Genomic DNA, 19042 nt, shown 5'->3' on the forward strand with positions numbered 1-19042 from the left:
ATTTTTCTATTTGATCATAGACGCATAGTGATGCTTGATGCACTCGTCTCTAAAATATGTGTCAATAAAGAGTAATAGCGACATCATGTAGGTTAGACATAGGTTAAAGTTTTGCCCATGTCCAATTATTTATCGGTAAAACATTTTAGCGGCGAACAGTTTCGTTGCCGGTAGTGTTTTTGCCGATGGCCACTAACATGTTCAAAATAATGGATTATTATTGACGCGAGAGGACATCGGTAATGGCCAATGTTTACCTATGTTTAAGCCGCGCCAGTGATACCCTATACTGACGCTTCTATCTAGATAGTGTGTCGATGATCATTTTTTTTCTGATGGTCGCTTTATCAACAAAAGAACGAAATGTCGGTAAAACCATTACCGACATGCATTTGATTTTCACCGACATTTTGTGGCCATCGGTAATGCTTATGTTTCTTGTAGTGTTTGGTAGAGACAACATGAGTTTTCATTACAACATGATGATTACAAGTGTATCAAGCATATGTTAAGCTAGTGTTTGAGCCCCTAGAATTAAGATTCCATAACGGTAACTCTAGAATCCTAATTTTGGAAATAGCGGAATTGGAAACACAATGTCATTTTCAAGCAATAAGCATAGTGTGCTTCAGCTTTATGCTAGTAATCTCGAGCAATTTCCAAATGAGTTTCACCCTAGAAGCTAGAAATTGCCATATTTACGAGTATAGAAAAAAGGGAAAAAGAAATACGTCCCCTATCAGATGCTGACACTCACTTGCCTTTCTTGAGTGATGAATTTTCCTCAAATAAATGACGATCACTACAGTTACGGGCACAATATTTGAATTTGAAACCAGCATTTACATCTGGCGTTATTGAGAGGTTGGTATTTCCTTTCTCTTTGTGTAGTTCAAAATTATTTCTAACTTGGTATTCCTGTGGACTTTTCCGTATCATATTGGCTGTCACACATGCCTTCATTCCTTGATTGTCTCAATTTGAAAATGACATAATCTGGGTGAGAATCAAATCTGTCACTAATATCTTGATTGATGTTATCTTGGCAACAATCTCACTATTTGAATTGATGATATGGACGGGATGAGAAGGATCTATTTTGCTTTCATGATTTATAACATTTTCATTGTAGTTTTAGAAATTGGTATGTAATTATTGCTCGTGTTGGCTGAGCAGGAGAAGTATTTCATCCTACCATCCAACAAGAGGGTCGAAGCCCCCTACCCTTCTCCCCATCACCCTAGGTTTCAAGTTTGCTTTCGTTGCCTTGGGTAAGGCGCTTTCGCTATGCTTCAACTTGCATATCGGTTCATCCTTTTTACAACACAAGAAGTTGGTGCCTCCAAAGATTCAAAATGAACACTGGCTACTTTACCTGCCCCCGTTCCGCCAGTTGCACCAACCCCCTCGGGGGGATTGAGTATGTCAGTGTTGGTGGCTTGGTTTCCATTGTAGGGATTCAATAGATGATCATGGTAGTAGATGCCAGTTGACAAAACTAAACCAATTTTTTGCTTGCATGGATTTTAGCTAGTTCATCTTTGACCCTAACTTTAAAGAGCTAGGAGATGGCAAATTAATTTTGGGAGAAGAGTATGCTATTTGTATGCTTGATCTCTGCCATTCCAAGATCTACCTCTGACTGGAAGGTGATTGTGATCAGTAATATGGGCAATTCCATTGTAAATAGTTAGAATTCTCAACCCATGGTTGATTTCACAAGAAGCAAATCTTCACTCTGAAATGAAGGAAGGAAGTAAAAGCAGTGGCAAAGGGAGGTGTGGGCAATTGCCCATGTGGAGACCAAAAAAAACTTCATATTTTTATATTGATATTTTGTTAGCAAATTTTCTCATTTACATATTGATGCCCCTTAAAAATAATTTTTTTTACATACCAAGTGCTCCTTAGTTTGTATTTTCTGGCTCCGCCCCTGAGTAGAAGGTTGCTCCATGATATGTATTGTCCATAAGCTCCAAGGTTTGAGTGGTAAGCTCCAAACATGAAACCGCTCCTCTTTTGGCAAAATTGAATGTCATATAAGAACATTAATGCACCAATTGTAAGTGGTGCAACTAAAAAGTGAAGGGGGCGACCTGGTTGCTTCTTGTGAGGAAGTGGAGATTAGGAAGGAAATGGAAGTGGCACTGTAATTTGAAGAAGTGATACTCCAGGTGAAATGGTTGAAAGAAAGGGACAAAAACAAGATATTATTTTAAGCGATTGCCAATAATAGAAAGAAACACAATATTTTAATGAATTATTTTCTTAAGTTAGTCGGTAAACAAGATATTATTTTAAGTGATTGCCAATAATAGAAAGAAACACAACATTTTAATGAATTATTTTGTTAAGTTAGTCGGTAAACAAGAAATTATTTTAAGCGATTGCCAATAATTGAAAGAAACACATCATTTTAATGAATTGTTTTGTTAAGTTAGGTGGTTATTTGTAATTTTTTATCACATATTAGATTTATTATTCATAAATACGCTGGTAAACTTATTGTTGAAGCAATAATACTTGCTCTCCATGTCTTTTGCCTTTGTTACCTTGACATGCATGCTCATATGTCATTTCTCATGTATTTCAAGGAAGTTAAGCTTAGTTAATAAAGTACTCAACACTAACAACCATTTGTACTACAAAAAAAACCACTAACACGTAAATTAATACATAGTAGCACATCGAAACACCCAAAAGCAAATCTTGTACCATAAAAAGATAAATGATTAGATGAAAGGTTCCACTCTTTTCGGAGTGATAAGATAAAATACTTCACTGATCAGGAGAAATAGTCAACACCAAGAACTCATTTAAAACCATTAAATAAAAATTGCCAATAGGAATTAATTCAGCAGATATACGAATTTATCAAATTGGGTCCAGCCTTTAAAATATACCCAAAAGAAACAAATATAGTGAACAATTTCGCGGAAGGTGCAACTTGAGGAGACAAGGATTATGACAGAGCCTTCAGTTGTCGATTGTAAATTAATTGGATGAAGAGAACGTCGTGGTCTACACTCTGTAGAAGGTCCCGCATGGAAATTAAAAGAACAATCTTCTAAACCAAACAAATTCTCTAACATATTTCTAAAGTTTTTATTATTTAATGGTCAATCTGGGAAAGCAAATAATTTCACGACATGGGCTCATTGTTTGTCACAAGGAGTTGCGGCTAAGGATAAAATTCCTTCAACTGAAAGATACAATTCCGATGCAAAAGGCAAAATTCGTTTAACGTAAAAGAGTTTTTATATTTTTTATTTTATTTTAACAAAGAAAAATTGCGATTTAGGTCAAAAAATGGAGGTACTGATCAAATTAAAACCTCTGTTGTAAAAATATGTTTGGAAAGGGTAAATCTCAGCAGTTCGTCCTCAAAGTTTTAGAGAATACTGGTAAATATAATAATTTTAAACATATGAAAAAATATAGAATCATATAAGACATGGAGCATATATATATATATATATATATATATATATATATATATATATAGGGAGAGGGAGAGAGAGAGAGGTTGCCAAGATTATATTGAACCAAAATAACGCGCATTTCAATATGTGCTCATAAAATGTATCTACAAAGTATTATTATTTTAATAAAGCAAGAAGCAAGACCTGCACCACTATTTCATCAATGAATACATGAGCCAGGACTTTTTTTAAGGGCGGGCCAAACAGTCCAACCTATGCATCCGGGTGGAGCCAAATTGAACTCGAATCCAAACAAAATATAGCGCAACTAAAAATTTTCAATTTTTTTAATTTATTATTATTATTTTCAATTCGTTGAGGGTGGGAACATGGCCTAAGCGAACCCCTCCATCCCTCCTCCCCTCAATACAGGCTTTCCGTGGCCAAGAAAATGTTGCACCAGAGGAGGCTGAATGTCAGGGACAATTGTCAATTGGTGGCGAAGCTTCTCTGTGCTTTCACCTTTCACCATATCTGATTTGGATATTCATATACTTGGATTCAGACTTGGATTCATATGTGGATGAAAAAAAGGCTATATCATATCCGAATCTGCTTTTAAATATACATCCAAATCCGATCTGAATCTGCCTTTTAAGTTATAGTGAAATCTGATTGAATCTAACTTTTAAGTCATATTCTAATCTGATCTGAATCCGACTTTTAAGTCATATTTGAATCTGATTAGAAGATGACTTTGAAGCCATATGCAAATCCGATTCAAATCTAACTTTTAAATTCTATCCAAATTCAGTCACAAATCAAACCAAGGCAATTGCAACTGCATGCTCATGTCTTAACTACCAAGCCATTTTTGGGTCTTGGTATTCTATTCCATTTAATAAGGCAATAATAATTACCAATATAAAATTATCATATTCTTTTTTAACATTTTCTTGAACAAAATGGTGTGTAACATGCTTCTCATCTAGGTTGAACAAATTTCATAGACAACAAAACATGACCAGATCACTTGAGAGAAAATGAACAGTCAAACTAGTCAAATGTTTCAAAATTAAGCTTGCTAGGTTTTACCATTTTAAGTAATAAACATCATAACAAGTTAATATGTGCAAAAAACATACAATAAACACCAAATGATGAACCCAATTTTAACCTCACACCAGCCCAACAGAGCAAGAGAGAGAGAGAGAGAGAGAGAGAGAGCATATTTAGTGATTTTAAACATTTTGATAGTTGACTTGGATCTAATTTTTGACCTTGGAACCAAACTCACCCCAAAATAAACCTTTAGATCCATGTCCAAATTCAAATCTCGACCTTATATCCAAATCAGACCTTTAGAACCATATCCAAATCCAAATGCAAGGTTTAAATCCAAAATTCAACTTTAGATCCAGATTTAGGACCAAATCCTAGTCCTAAATTCAAACTTCACACCTCGATCCAAAATGCAAAGCCAAGTCCATAATTGAACCCAAGAAGCTGAATCGAGTCCAAATTAAGAAATTGGATTCATAAAGCCACTCATGGGTCCAACTTAGATGCAAAACCAAAGTTTGGATCCAAATCAAGAATTTCAACTCAAAATCTAAAATCAAGGCCAAAATAACATTCCCCAACACTATTTAGCCCCACACGTGTGCACACACAAACCTCTCCTTTGTCTTGCATCTCAATCTTGTGTTGAAACTTTTAAAAGTACGTTTTGAGCCCAAAACACTCATCCATTGATTTGAGCCTTGGGCATCGATCGGAACTTTTTTGAGACCAAACGAGCCCAAAACCACCCAAAACGAGCTAGAAACCATTTTGACCTTAAAAATATACATTTCAAAATAAATTTTAAATTTGTTTAAGTTGGGACCCACCTTGGGAGGCCAGAGAAGCATAAGCTCCCTTTATTGCTCCATTTTTAAGCCTAGAGGGGGCACTGTGCCCCCACCTGGGTGCCATGGCCGAGCAGTTTACGACAATGCACCATGGCAAGGTACGCAGGCTCGCGAGGCCAATCCCAACCCTGGGCACTCTGGTGTGGCTGAGGCAAGGCCTGCGCCTTGTGGAGGCCCTCTTTTGGCTTAATTTGGGGGTGGTTTTGGGCCTGTTGAATAGGCATTAGCCCTACCAACACTACCCAAAGGCTGTTTGTAATAAAATAATTCAAAAAAAATGAAATTTGCATGAAAACCTTGTTAAATAAAAAAAAAATCAAAAATTTGAGTTTTGGCTCCCAAACTCTATAAATACCTTTCAAACCTTCTCACATGGCCATGAGTTAATCCTTGAAGAACCTCTAAAGCTTTCTTACTTAAAATTTAGAGTTTTCCCCCTTATCATTCTCTCCAATTCTATCATCTTCTCAACTTCTTCTTCAACCTTGAAAGCTAGCATATTCCTCAACTTCCATTCTTCAAAGGAGCATGGGAAAAACTCTTAGAAGATTTCGTGATTGTCTGGGATACCAACATCTTGGAGTCTCACTTAGAAGATTTCGTGATTGTCCTGGACAAGAGATTTGTTCCCTCCAACCATTCTGCAACATCTTATTCTTTTTTCCATTCATCATCTCCCCATGGCCATGCAAGAGAGCTCTAAAAACTTCTTTCCTGGAGTCAATAGCTACTTTTGAATGCATCATGAGCATGAACAAGGTGAAATAATTTTTTTTTTCTTTCTAAGCTCGAAATATGTTTCTTTCTAGGCTCAAAGTATGTTTCTTTTTTTGCTTTGCTCATTCAATATGTGCATTGTCTATTCTTATGATGATGTTTATGCATAGTCAGTTGATTTACAATTAATATGTGAATGAACGGTAAAAATGAGTGCTGGGGTTGAACTTTCTTTGTTATCGTTTTAATTTTTGAAGTTCAGATTTGTCAAGCCCGATAAAGCTTTTACGAATATGTATATGTTAAAATGCATCTTTCATTTTTACGTTCAGTATGAATTATTTCTCTTAATCACCTCATTATGGACTCCAATAAGAGCTCTTTTATGTTATTAACTTTTCATCTCATCTATATTTGATTTTTTCCCCTACCCAACGGTGGAAGAAATAAGTTTCATTGTAATAAATAAAATAACTATTGTCTTTGCATATTTATATAAATACATTTTGAATCTTCTTTTTAAAAAGAATTTTAATTTCATGAGGTTATGGAGACTTAGTTTAAGCTCTTGTATTAGCCCAAGTTCATCTCCAGCCTAAGTTATCTCTTGATTTTAATTTTCATATATATATATATATATATATATATATATATATATATATATAATATCTTTCTAAAAACTTTCTCATCTCTCTCTCTCTTCGATTTAAAATTTTCATGTATGTAAATACATGCATATAAGTATATTTCTCTCTTTCTAAAATCTTTTTTCTTTATCTCTCTCTTTCTCTTTCTAAAATCTCTTTCTCTCTCTCTCTCTCTCTTGACTTAAAATCATCTTTTATATATGATCATATATGTAAGTACATATATGAACACACACACACATATATATATATATCATTGTCTCCAAAATAATTTCCTCTCCCTCTTTCTTTTTCTCTATTTCACTCTTTCAAATGTCTCTTTTTTAAGGCCTAAAAATCTTGATTTTCATTTATCAACTTCATTAAGGCCAAAACTGAAGTAATGATCTAATCTTGAAGTCATTCAAAAACTTTTTTGTTTATAAGAATATTTTTGACAAAATGGTAGAGGATATGCAAGCAAGTGTAGGAAATCTATATATGTTTGATGGTAGGAATACTTTTAGATGAATGCTATAGTAGGAATGAATGATTTACTTTCAATCATATAGAATCAATGGATTCATGCATCCACAATCACCTGTGGAATTCAAAAATGATCATAAGAACATCTTTAAGAAAACTCAGGTAAGATGACGTGAAGTTCTAGTTATGTAGTAACCGAGACAGGGCAATATCTCAGCTCTATTTAAGATTTCAAAAGAACACTCAATTGATTCCAAATGAAATATTTAAAATATCAACATTAGCTTTCAAAGATTTTCAAATACTACTTGTAAAGATTTCATGATCCATTTCTTGATATCAAAATCTCTTAAGCAAATATAGTTTATTCTTCTTAAATGATACTTCAAAATTTCCCCATCCAAAGGTCTTTGAAATGTCAAATTTCAAAATTATTGCCAAGAACTACACTGGATGAAGACATTTAAATAAAATGAAATGCATAAAAAATAAGCATTACCTTTGGATTAGTTATCTTCGGTAAAGGTTCCAGAAATAACTAATGCTTGTACTGACGGGAGTGTTATTTTCTCTCTCCTTTCAATCAAAACCTTATTTTTCTGAAGCAGTCTAAAAAACAAAATAAATTTTGGAATACAAACACAACCTTAATAAAAAAAACATTTCACCTTATAATACGAGCTTGTAGGGATTGTCTTTCAATGCCTCCACCTACTAAAGTAGATATGTACTTCACATTTTGATTATACTTTGATCATGTTGACACTATATTGAAAATAATGTTATCAAATTAACCTATATTATGTGAAAGAAAGTTTTAATTAAATAAACATCTTAAACACAAATAACGGTAAGTTTTAATTAGTATTAAAAAAATGGATAAGTACAAAAAAATATATACTTCTGATGTATGACTCAGTTTTAATGTATGCAGATGCAAATGATGCTTTATCTTTAGCCAAAAGAATAGGAACATCAAAATCATCTAGCAAAAGAATGAAATAAGTAGCAAAAAATGCTTAAAAACATTAATAATAATTAATTACCTTCAATTTGATTCACAACCAATTTTGTGCACATATCAAAGCCTCCATGATTTTTGCACCAAATTGACTTTTATATGAATCAAGCTTGCATCTACCTATACTACATTTTGGCTCTGATGCAACAACTGGTATCGAAATAACCAAAATATCACATTCATTTTAGATAACACTGGATATTTAGATGCATTGACTTTCCATCATATCAAAATATTATTATTATTATTTTTTGCAAATAGGCACTTTCAAATAAAACTTCAAATTTGATTTTGTATGTTGACTCTGTGATGATTCTTGAAGATAGTCTTCTAGTTCATTTGTTCCAGCCTTCTTATGAGAAGAAAATTCAACCAATGAAATAAAGCTAAATTAATTTTAATATACACTTCTATTAGATTGCATATATCTCAATATTTATCAATCAAACTTTTCTTTCATCTTTAAAATCGCTATATTTGAAAGACAATATTTGAACTTGAAAACATTTTCTTAAATTCTGTTTTTATCTCACAAAACTCTTTAAAAAAGATATTAAAAGTTGGATACTTCAGCATACAAATGACATTAATACATCATAAAAATATTTTTAATTTATTTTGAATAACAACAATCTTCTTCTATTCATCCCTATTTGGTGTCAAATGATAATAACGATCAGTCTATGATGAAACTTTTTCTCCAATAGTCAAGTTGACTTTTGTTCGCCTCATACTAGCTATCGTCTCAAATATGATTGTGAAATTATATTAGATGGATGTGAAGACAACATTTCTTAATGGAGAATTGGATAAAGAAATTTACATGAAACAACTCAATGGTTATGTTACCAAAGGCTATGAGCACAAAATTTGCAAACTCAAACGATCCATTTATGGGCTTAAGCAATCAAGGAGACAATGATGTTTAAAATTTCATGAGACCATCATTCGAATGGTTTTGATATGATTGATGAAGACCATTGTATTTATATGAAACAACAAAAGGAAAAGTTTGTGATTCTCTTATTGTATGTTGATGATATATTATGAGCTTGTAATGACATGGAGTTACCGAAATCAACTAAGGATTGGTTATCCATTCATCTTAAGATGAAGGACATGGGTAAAACAACACTTATTCTAGGCATTAAAATTAATTAAAAGAAATCACTCAAAAAGTGCTCTCTCACAATAGCCATACATAAAAATCTCAAAGCAATTCAATATGCAAAACTGCAAACCAGTTAGTACTCCAGTGAGTAGTCTATCAATAAAAATGTGTCCACAAACATTAAATAAGAAAAACCAAATGTCAAAAGTGCTATATTCTAATGCGGTTGGCAGTCTAACGTACCTGACTATGTGTACATGACTAAACATATGTCATGCAGTTGGTATGGTTAAGAGATACCAGTCAAATCCTGGAAATGCTCATTGAAAAGCAGTTAAGAAAATTATGTGCTACTTAAAAGGCACTGAAAATTTGGCTCTATGCTATCATGATAGAGATTTGTGTAAAATGACTATACAGATGCAAATTGGGGAGGCGACCCTGATGAATGAAAACCTACATCAAGATATGTGTTTTTACTTAACCATGGTGCAATATCTTTGTATAGTAAAAAACAAACTTGTGTAGCCCTATCAATCATAGAACAGAATTTATAGTTGGATATATGGTTGTGCAAGGTGTTTGGTTGAAGAGACTATTTAAGCATTTTGGGATTGTTTCATATGCAAATGTCCCAATAACTATCTATTGTGACAATCACGTAAAAATTACGTATGCGAAGAATCCAAAGTTTCATAACATAACCAGACACATTGATACCAAATGTAAGTACATGCGAGATGTTGTCCAAAAAGGTAAAATGTTGTTACTAGTATATAAAAGTTGAATTAGTATATAAAAGCATGTAATGTAAAATAGACTTACTAGTATATAAAAGTTGAACTTTTGTATGATAATTCCTTTTAAACATGTTACATATATGTCAGGTTGTGTAACCAGGTAGAGATTGTTTGCTCACCTGAACTGATCGCCTCAAGCGTTTTGCAAAAGCAAGGTAAGATGAAATGAACAAGACATAGGATGCTTACCGATAAGCAAGATAGGTTTTGCATGTTGAGATTTCAATAAATCTTAGACACAGTACATATTTATATGAAAAGATTGCTTGTTTAGATGAAGATGAGGTATTACACTAAAGACCAATAACACTAATATGATCTTATAAAATCATGTATACCTGGTAGCCAGCTCTGAGAGCTCAGATTATCTTAGTTAGACTGAGATGATGGAATTTTGGTGATTTGTGCGGCAAAATTTAATTACTCAGTGCATATACAAATCTCACAATGGTGAGATAACTTTTTCACAATATGTGAGACATATCACATGTGTTACCACTATTTAACAAAGTTGACCATATATGAGAAATGAAGGATGATCCATGCTCCTTCATTGTGTGAGTTCCATGGATACTAAAATTGACATTAATATCAGTATCTAATTTTTTGTCATTATGGACTCTTGACTGTATTTTGTAATGATGAATTAGTGATGCTCCTTTAGTGTACTGTCTGAAGATTATGAATGATTTGACCCAATTGGTGTTACCTGAGAAATAAAAAAAATGTATTGGCATTGGAAATGTATTGTTACAAAAAGCAAAAAAGAAGCATTGGTGGCTTGATACAACAAAACCTAAAAACCAAGTTAAGGGAGAGATTTGGAGCAGCATTCCATGGTTTATATGGATCTGCTATACACTTCTTCTTAACTAGTTGGTTGGAAACAATAGTGATGTTCATGTTTCCATGTTGTTTTGATTGACCCTATTTACAAATGCAAAAAGAAAGACTTTTAGGATTATGTGTTGGTTTTCTTTATGAAAGAAACAAAGGTTCAGACTTCAAAAAAATTGAATAAGAACATGTAAAAGGTGTAAGGTGTGCCATATTGTTATGGATTTAGTGTCATCTTAGCAGCAAGTTTTGGTGTTGGACCCTTAGTGATGCTACATAATATAAGCCAACAAGCATAAGTCTTTGCCTCTCTCAGTAGTCTTTAGTGACATTTGTTAGTTAAAGTTGTGGAACTATAACTTCTTGGCTGACAACTTGAGATGCATTTTCTCTTTTTTTGTAGATAATAAGCACGATCATCAAATTTAAAACCATGAATTCTTATATAATTAAAAATCCAGAAACATTAGATGTGACACCTAATCAATTCAAATTTTGTCCTAAGTGATATGAAACACAAAAGAAAAGAAAGGATTTGTCAGTTTTTTGTATTTGGCAACTTTAATATTGTTAGTTGCAGCATAATTATTTTTGGAGATCTTATGTTTGAGTCGGTAATATCCATCATCTTCATTGAGGATAACAGGAAAAAAAAGTATTGAACCACAAATCAAGAATGCAGAAATAAGACTTAAAAAGAATAACAAAGAACAATGATTATGCAGTAAAAACCTCCACACATCAACACAAGAAGGAAAACCATATTAACACTTCATTCAATTTGTAGTTTTCTCTTCAAAAAAGTTGAAGTAAATCTTAAAGCCGGATGAGAAAACAAAAGTACAATGACGAGATGGTGGAAAAGAAATAACAAATGTATCCCAAATCAAATTTCAAACAAAATGCTGTTACTGCATGCCCTAGAACTCCCCTGCTAGAAGAGGTCTAGTTCACGAAGAAGCTTTCTTATTTCTCATTCTCTTCATGACCCTCCTAGTCTTTGTTCTCAGATTCCCAAATGAGCATACTCTGCCCTACCAAATAGAGCGAAGCAATGAATGGATCATGCCATACTATGCCCTCCCTTCTTCTCTTACAATGATCTTCGCTGATGCCGACACTTCCACTCATCAATTCACTCAATTCCAAGGATATCATTGCACATTAATTGGCAACCACAACCCTCCAAACACACTTTTATAAGCATGTCAAGAATGATAACTATAAAAGGTGGATTTGGGGGAACCACAAAAAACCTGATGGATTCATTGCTGCCCCTAGTTAGTTTAGGAACCCAAGGGAGCCGAAGCCCCCTCCACTTTCCCTTATCATTAGGGTCCAAGGCTGCATTGAGAAATGGATGGGAAGCCATACACCTATCGACTAGAGTGTAACACATCCATTATTTGTAGTTGAGAGAAGTAGGGCCCATGGGAATCGAACTAACAACTAGACTTTTATCAGTCTACCAACCCAACCAGCTATGCTACACACCTTATACCCCTAGTTAGTTAATTACCTTCACATATTACACATTTCTAGTGTCATCTTAGATGATGTCATGAACAATTTGGAACTTAGGCTCATTACATCATTAGCAGTAATATAATTTCATGTGTACATGTTAAGTAAAAGGAGGAACTTATGAATTTTACATGGAAAAGAACTCAAATTTGGGATGGTAAGCTGTATGCACCTTCTAAGTTGGCACCTTTAATATGTTACAAAGATTTGTTTGTTTTCTTATTATCTATAAAAAGCCTTGCTTCAAAGTGTAGGATTTTATGATGTGTTTGCTTCAAATTAGAGGTCCAACTAAACTCGATCAGTATTTAGTTGCACCTCATGTCAAAATGATGTGGGAAATTTTACTGACTATCACTCTTTTGTTAAGGAAAAAAACAAGTGTGGGGGATTGTCTCACCATTGGAAACTGCAATCAGGTAGATTCTTTTGGTGACATGTAGAAAAACTTATTTAAATAAATAGAAAAGATATTTAGTCAATAACAAGTTATTATCTTAAATTGCAGTATAGTTTTAAATAAAATCTAGGGGAACTTGGTCTTCAGCCAACTTAAGAAGAGTAGTATGGAATCAAGATGAACATTTTCGTGCCCTCGTGGCAAGATGAACTCAATCCCAAGTCCTTCCCTTCTACTAAACCAACTCATTTGGGTCCTATTACTCCTCCTCTATATACACTGCTGATCAAACTGACAAGAAACAATAATTTTGAGGATGAAACAAAAAAAATTGTTAGGTTGTAGAAATCAAAATGTACATGGCAAAATTGATTCAATTGCTTGGTCAATATTCATGTGATATTTTCAATTTTTACTGTTTTTAAATAATTTATTCTTATATAGATATTCTAATGATAATATATGTAATAATAGGGAGTAACATGCTACCGTATGCCATATGCCGATGGTTGAAAATTAAAATGTAATAATAGGGAGTAATACGCTAAAGAGTAACTATCACATGAGTATTAGCAACGATTTATGATATTTTTAATAATAATTCATGGTGCTTTTAGCTAAAGATGTTTTATTGGTAGCATTCGGCACACAGCAGCATGGAATTCTCCGTGTAATAATAATTGATTCGAGGGAGTCGCCTCATCACTGAAACGGTAATTAATGGTCAATCCATTAAATCCGTTTCCGTTCAATGTCCTCTGCTCCCACGGCTGATCGAAACCCAACCCAGAAATCAGTGGAGGAGCCAGTGAGTCAGTGGACCGGAAGGAAAAGGCATTCCGACTCCAAGATGCACAGAAACAAGGACTCGGCGTTCACCCGGGCGAAAGGAAACCGGAATCCGTCGTTGTCCTCCGCCATGGACTCCGGACTTACTTGGGGACGCCGCGGCTCCTCCTCATCGCAAGGTTCTGCCAGCGAAAGAGAAGGCGAACCGGAAAGCCTCCCCTTCGTCGTCGGGAATTGCCCCGATATGTGTCCTGGTACTCCGTCTATGTCTCTCCTTCCTGAAAGGCCTTAGAATAGTTCAATAATGCTATGGTGGTCCATTTCTAATTCTAAAGCTTATAATAGCTTAATAAGTGTTATAAAACTTGATCATTTCTCTGTTCTGGCGTCGTGTTATATCCTAATCTTAATTTGGAGAGCCAATTGAATACATTTGATCTAATTTATAGCCAGGGAAAGGGCTGAGCGCGAACGACTTAGAGATTTAGCTGTCTTTGAGAGATTTTACGGCAATCCGCGGAAGACTTCATCAAGTCTCGCTGTGAAAAAGGTAATGATGCTTCCGTCTTTGTTAAGACTTCTTCAGTTGGTATCTCATTTTACTTGAAAAAAAAAAGTGTTAGTGCTAGTTACTCGTACGGCTCAACAGTTCCAAGGTTGGTGAAAATGATCGATTTTGATAACAACCTTGGTGGGGGTACATGGTTGCTGTAAGATGCTGGTCGTAGAATTCAGTGGTGGAAATTCAAGTTCCTTTGGCAAGATTAGCTTTTTATGAAGAAAAGTTTTAAGAAGATAATGCTAATATATTCCCTTTTTAATACTAACCAATTTGTACAACGCATTTGTTCTAGTTGAAACATTCAGTCTTGAAATGCAACAATGGAAGCCCATTGTAGACTTTGAAAGTTGGTGAGTTTTCCTTGACCAATCTTTACTCTGGATCACCATGACTTGACGTGTCTCACATGTTTTGTGTTTTCACCTGCCCACAAGTGTCGAGGTGCTTGCATGCGATGTTGATCATGTTTCATCGTTGTTGGGTTTTTTACATGATCCTAAGCATTCCGTTTTTCTGTATTTTTCTTGCTTAATTGACTAACATTTGTCATGTTGCTAATAAAGCGATCCTTAAAAAATGAAAGCCTGAGATAAATATATGTACTTCATTTCGCTAACTCATTGTGGATATATTTTTCTAGTTAAACAAGTTATTATTCATTTCCTCGTCTGTTGGTTGAGTTTACAACTTGCATCCAGTCCATGGATAAGCTCTCCCATTTGTGATGACATTCTACAGTTTTTATTTTTCCTGCAGTGCTTGTGAAACAAATGGTAATGTCATTTTCTTATTGTCTTCAAATATTGAATGCATTAAGAGGCTGATTCTCCATTTATCACTAGTTTTGCAGAACTATCTCCTCTGTTCATGTGCATGCATCCGACATACGACCTCTTCCTGTGTTGCAAGATACATTGGCTCACCTTTTCAACCTGCTGGAATCATCAGACCAACCTTTTGAAGTTGTCCATGAATTTGTATTTGATAGGACAAGGTCTATTAGGCAGGATCTTAGCATGCAGAATATCAGCGGCTATGAGGCAGTTGACATGTATGAACAAATGGTAAAGATCTTGACCAAATTATAGTTGAAACGTTGCTGTCATAAGTTTTCTGTACATTGTTATCTTCAACTACGTTTATTGAAACCATCCTGTATCTTTTGTGCTATGTATTGGTTTTTCCCTTTGTGATTTTAAATTTTCATTTGATATTGTTTTATGCAAATATATACATGTGTTGGTGCATCGTTCTCTTGATTTAATAGATTTTCTACAAGCAGAGGGTTGGTCACAGGGTTCAGTGATTCCTTTTAGTTCGTCTTGCTTAATTTCCAATAAAATGTGTCTTATGCAGGTTATGTTCCACATCAAATCTCACCACAAACTTTTGCAGCGTGAAAATGTCAGCACTTCTTCCATGCACTACCTCAACTTGGAGCAACTGAAAAAATCCTTGAAGACTCTGTATGATCTGTATGATGTCAATAGAAGCTCAGGTTTTGTTAGCAAGCATGAAGCTGAATTCTACTCATTTCACGTGCTCCTGCATCTTGGTTCTAATTGTCAAGCAACGGTGAAGCTTCCATTCTAGTGAAATTTTGCAGGCCTTGTTACTCAGGGACATGTGTAGGACCAGCCCCTATTTTAGGCTAATCCAACTACCCCTTCTTTAAATTCATATTTATATGTGGTTTTTTTGTAAGATTAGTTGTGTAGATGTTATCTTCAAATGCAAAAGTTCAGGAATCTACACAAAAAACTATAAGTTTCATGAGGGTTTAAAAATCATGGCCTGTAGGTTTTGGCATATAGAACTCTATGTGGTTATCTGAAAACAAAAAGGTTGTCGGTTTTGTAAGTTGTGAATATAAAGATTAACACCTACATACTCAAGATTATGAGAGTTAATAAGACGGCCATTTTGGGGATAGGTCGTACTCATTTCTGATTTCTCTGTTACTTGAAGCATAATCTGTAATCGAACTTGTCATTTTCAGGGTGAGTCACTTGCTACATGGTTTTGGCGATTGGAGCCTCATCTTCTCAAGTCCAAGGATCTTTCTTTTGTTAGGAGCGTCTTGCGGTATTGTGTTATTCTGCTTGTTCCTATTGAACCTATTTAAATTTGAGATTCTTTTGTTTGATCTTTCTGTTTTAGTAATTTCAGTATGCTAGTGTTGTCTTTTTCCTCTTTTAAGAAAATAAGATTGTTTGTGTCACATGGGTATGGCTATCGGTTTGTAGCGTGAGATAGGTACAGCTGGTATGATGTGTTTCTCAAAAGAGTGCCGGATACGTATGAGAGAGGGAGAGAGCACAAACATATTATGTGCATACAATTTAAGATATATAACCAACAAGCATCCAGCACTGCACCATCAAATCAGCAACAACCTTACAGATGCTGAAGTGTCTGTGCAATATGGACATTCCGTCAGTTCAAATTTAGTCATCTTCTTTTGAGGCCATTATATCTAATATATGTTAGTTTTTTCTCTTGTGATGTATAACAGGTACTTCAGAATAAATAATTTTAAGCAGTTCTTTTGCATGGTCGCAGAACGGGCATCACATCTCCAATTATGTCTTTTGGAACCATTGTTCAATGAAGTAAGTAGTTCTGGAGCACAGTCTAAGCATGGAACATGCTTTGGTGCACAGTATAAACATAACGTATGAAATGCCATGTTGCATGTTGGAACTATATTATAGACAGAGTCACAGAAACGTGTGGGTGGTTGTTCAGAATTCTGTCAATAGCACTTCTGTAGCTCTCCAATGGTCTTACCATACGGATCCATCTACATGCCATATTTGGAGAACTCACAAGCAATTTTAAGATTCTGTAAACATCTTTAGGCAAAATGGACACGATTCTGTAATATGCAGGGGTCATCTTAGATTTCTTGTTTATATGATCCACCTCCTAAGCCAAGATGTATTATACACTTCTATTTTCAGCATCAAAATGCATGTGCAGGTAAACTCTTACATGAATGTTAAAACATATACCAATTTGCCTGCACATTCAACCATTCACAACCATGTCTGAGTTACCCACCTAAGAAAGGTGCCATTGAGAAAAGCCGCTCCATCCATGACCAGCTTTGCCTAGCCGAGTGGTGCCAATGTAAGTTACCATTGATGAGGTTTAGGGGTTCTAAGGTTGGGAGATAGAGGCTAGGGCTTCTGGCTTATATTTCCAGTAACTAACTCATACCACATTCTGCAATTTCATAGATTGCAAGCACTTAGAGAGTGGCTGTGTTGAACTTAAAAACAGATAGAATGCAGTGTTGTACGTATCGTTACGGGGCCATATCGTATGATACGTATCGTATCGTTTACAAAATACAATACGATACACCATCTGTATCATAAATAGAGGTACGGGCTGATTTCAAAAAAGGAGGGCTTGAACCCTCTCGAGTTTCTTTTATAAAAACCCGCCCCTTCTTCATTTCTAACCTAGAGATTGTGCCGCCTTGGGGGAAATCATCGATTTCCACCGTGAAATCATCGATTTTTACCATAAATTAACCATGGATTTGTGCGTGGGTGGCTGATTTTCATTGGGAGGAAATGAGTTTTTTTAAATCATCAAGATGAAGATAAAGAAGACGATGGAGATGAGGATGAGAATAAATATGATGAAGATTATGAATGAGAGTCGAGAGTACCTTCATTTTATATGTATTGACATTGAACATTTTCACAATTTCATTCTCATCTTGTAATGTAATACATAACATTTAAAACTTATTTTTTGATGTGGTGTCTCATAGACTTATGGACGTTATGACTTATGAATCTATGGTTATGAAATTACGATATATGTTACTTAGTTTTTGACTTGTTGTGCTTTCTAGATTGATAATGTTATGAATTTTGATGTTTATGAATGATGAACCATAACTTTATAGCAATAATAAGTCTGTCATTCTGTAAAACATATTTCTTATGAAGAATATATTATTCTTGATTTTTACTGAATTTTTATGCATTTTCGATTTTTTTCCTATTTTTCTGATTTAATTGTAAAAAAATGATACAGTTACGATACATTGCGATATTTCACGATACGGCGTATCTTAAAGCCAGATCGATACGACTTCTGATATGCTTTTTACAACATTGATAGAATGGTTTCTCAAGGGCTTGCATTTGTGTTCATGTAATATTAGGTATTGTGCACGAAAAGCAAGTACTTATTCAGTGTACTTCATTAACAGGTAAGGGCACAAGCCTTATCCTCCATTAATCATTGTGGCTACAAGCTTCATCCTTACCCACTCTCTCACCTGGCGAAGCTTTTGATGATGAAGGTACGGGAGTCACACTTTGAAGATAATGCAGAAACAACAAGTAACACCTCCCGAAAGTGGGAATGAGTGTATTGTCCTCTTAAGCTGTTTGTGATGCCTGATTGCAGGAGTCTGATATGGAGTCCTTTTGTAATCTATGTGGGCTTGAGACGATAACTGATGAAACAGGAAAGAAGTTCCTGCCCACCAAGCAGAATAGCTTCAATTTTCCCAAAGGAGGGCACCCGATGTACAATTTCGAAAGGTTGTGGAGGTAACCCTTATTTTATAATAATTATGAATTACGAAGTTCATCTTCTCAAACATCTATTCTGGTTTTTCAGGGGAGAGTTCTGGCTTTTGTAAGACTTCCCTTGTAGTATAGAATGACAAAATGTGCACTTCCATTCGGTAAAGATCAAAAGTTGCATATTGTCAGGCCAGAATAAATCCGTGTAGCTAGTCTAGCTAGCTCAGTCTTAATTGCTTAACCCTTCCAGAGATAGTCCCAAACAAGAGGTCTTTTAA

The 19042-nt window shown here is 34.7% G+C and overlaps 1 protein-coding gene across 2 annotated transcripts; it reads left to right on the forward strand.

Annotated features, from left to right (window-relative positions):
• The first annotated feature begins 13563 nt into the window (after window positions 1-13563).
• On the forward strand, window positions 13564-18938 carry LOC116259929 (SAC3 family protein C). Of its 2 annotated transcripts, none has more exons than XM_031637937.2 (9): window positions 13564-13900; window positions 14096-14196; window positions 15051-15272; window positions 15565-15783; window positions 16208-16293; window positions 16724-16820; window positions 18443-18535; window positions 18643-18788; window positions 18859-18938. In XM_031637937.2, the coding sequence occupies exons 1-9, from the start codon at window positions 13609-13611 to the stop codon at window positions 18878-18880; spliced, it is 1278 nt and encodes a 425-aa protein (XP_031493797.1). In that variant the 5' UTR covers window positions 13564-13608; the 3' UTR covers window positions 18881-18938. The 2 variants fall into 2 exon arrangements, with proteins under 2 accessions (XP_031493797.1, XP_031493799.1); XM_031637939.2 differs by having other exon boundaries at window positions 18643-18779.
• The last annotated feature ends 104 nt before the right edge of the window (window positions 18939-19042 follow it).

The sequence above is a fragment of the Nymphaea colorata genome, chromosome 9 (genome assembly GCF_008831285.2).
Source record: "Nymphaea colorata isolate Beijing-Zhang1983 chromosome 9, ASM883128v2, whole genome shotgun sequence".
Taxonomy (NCBI): domain Eukaryota; kingdom Viridiplantae; phylum Streptophyta; class Magnoliopsida; order Nymphaeales; family Nymphaeaceae; genus Nymphaea; species Nymphaea colorata.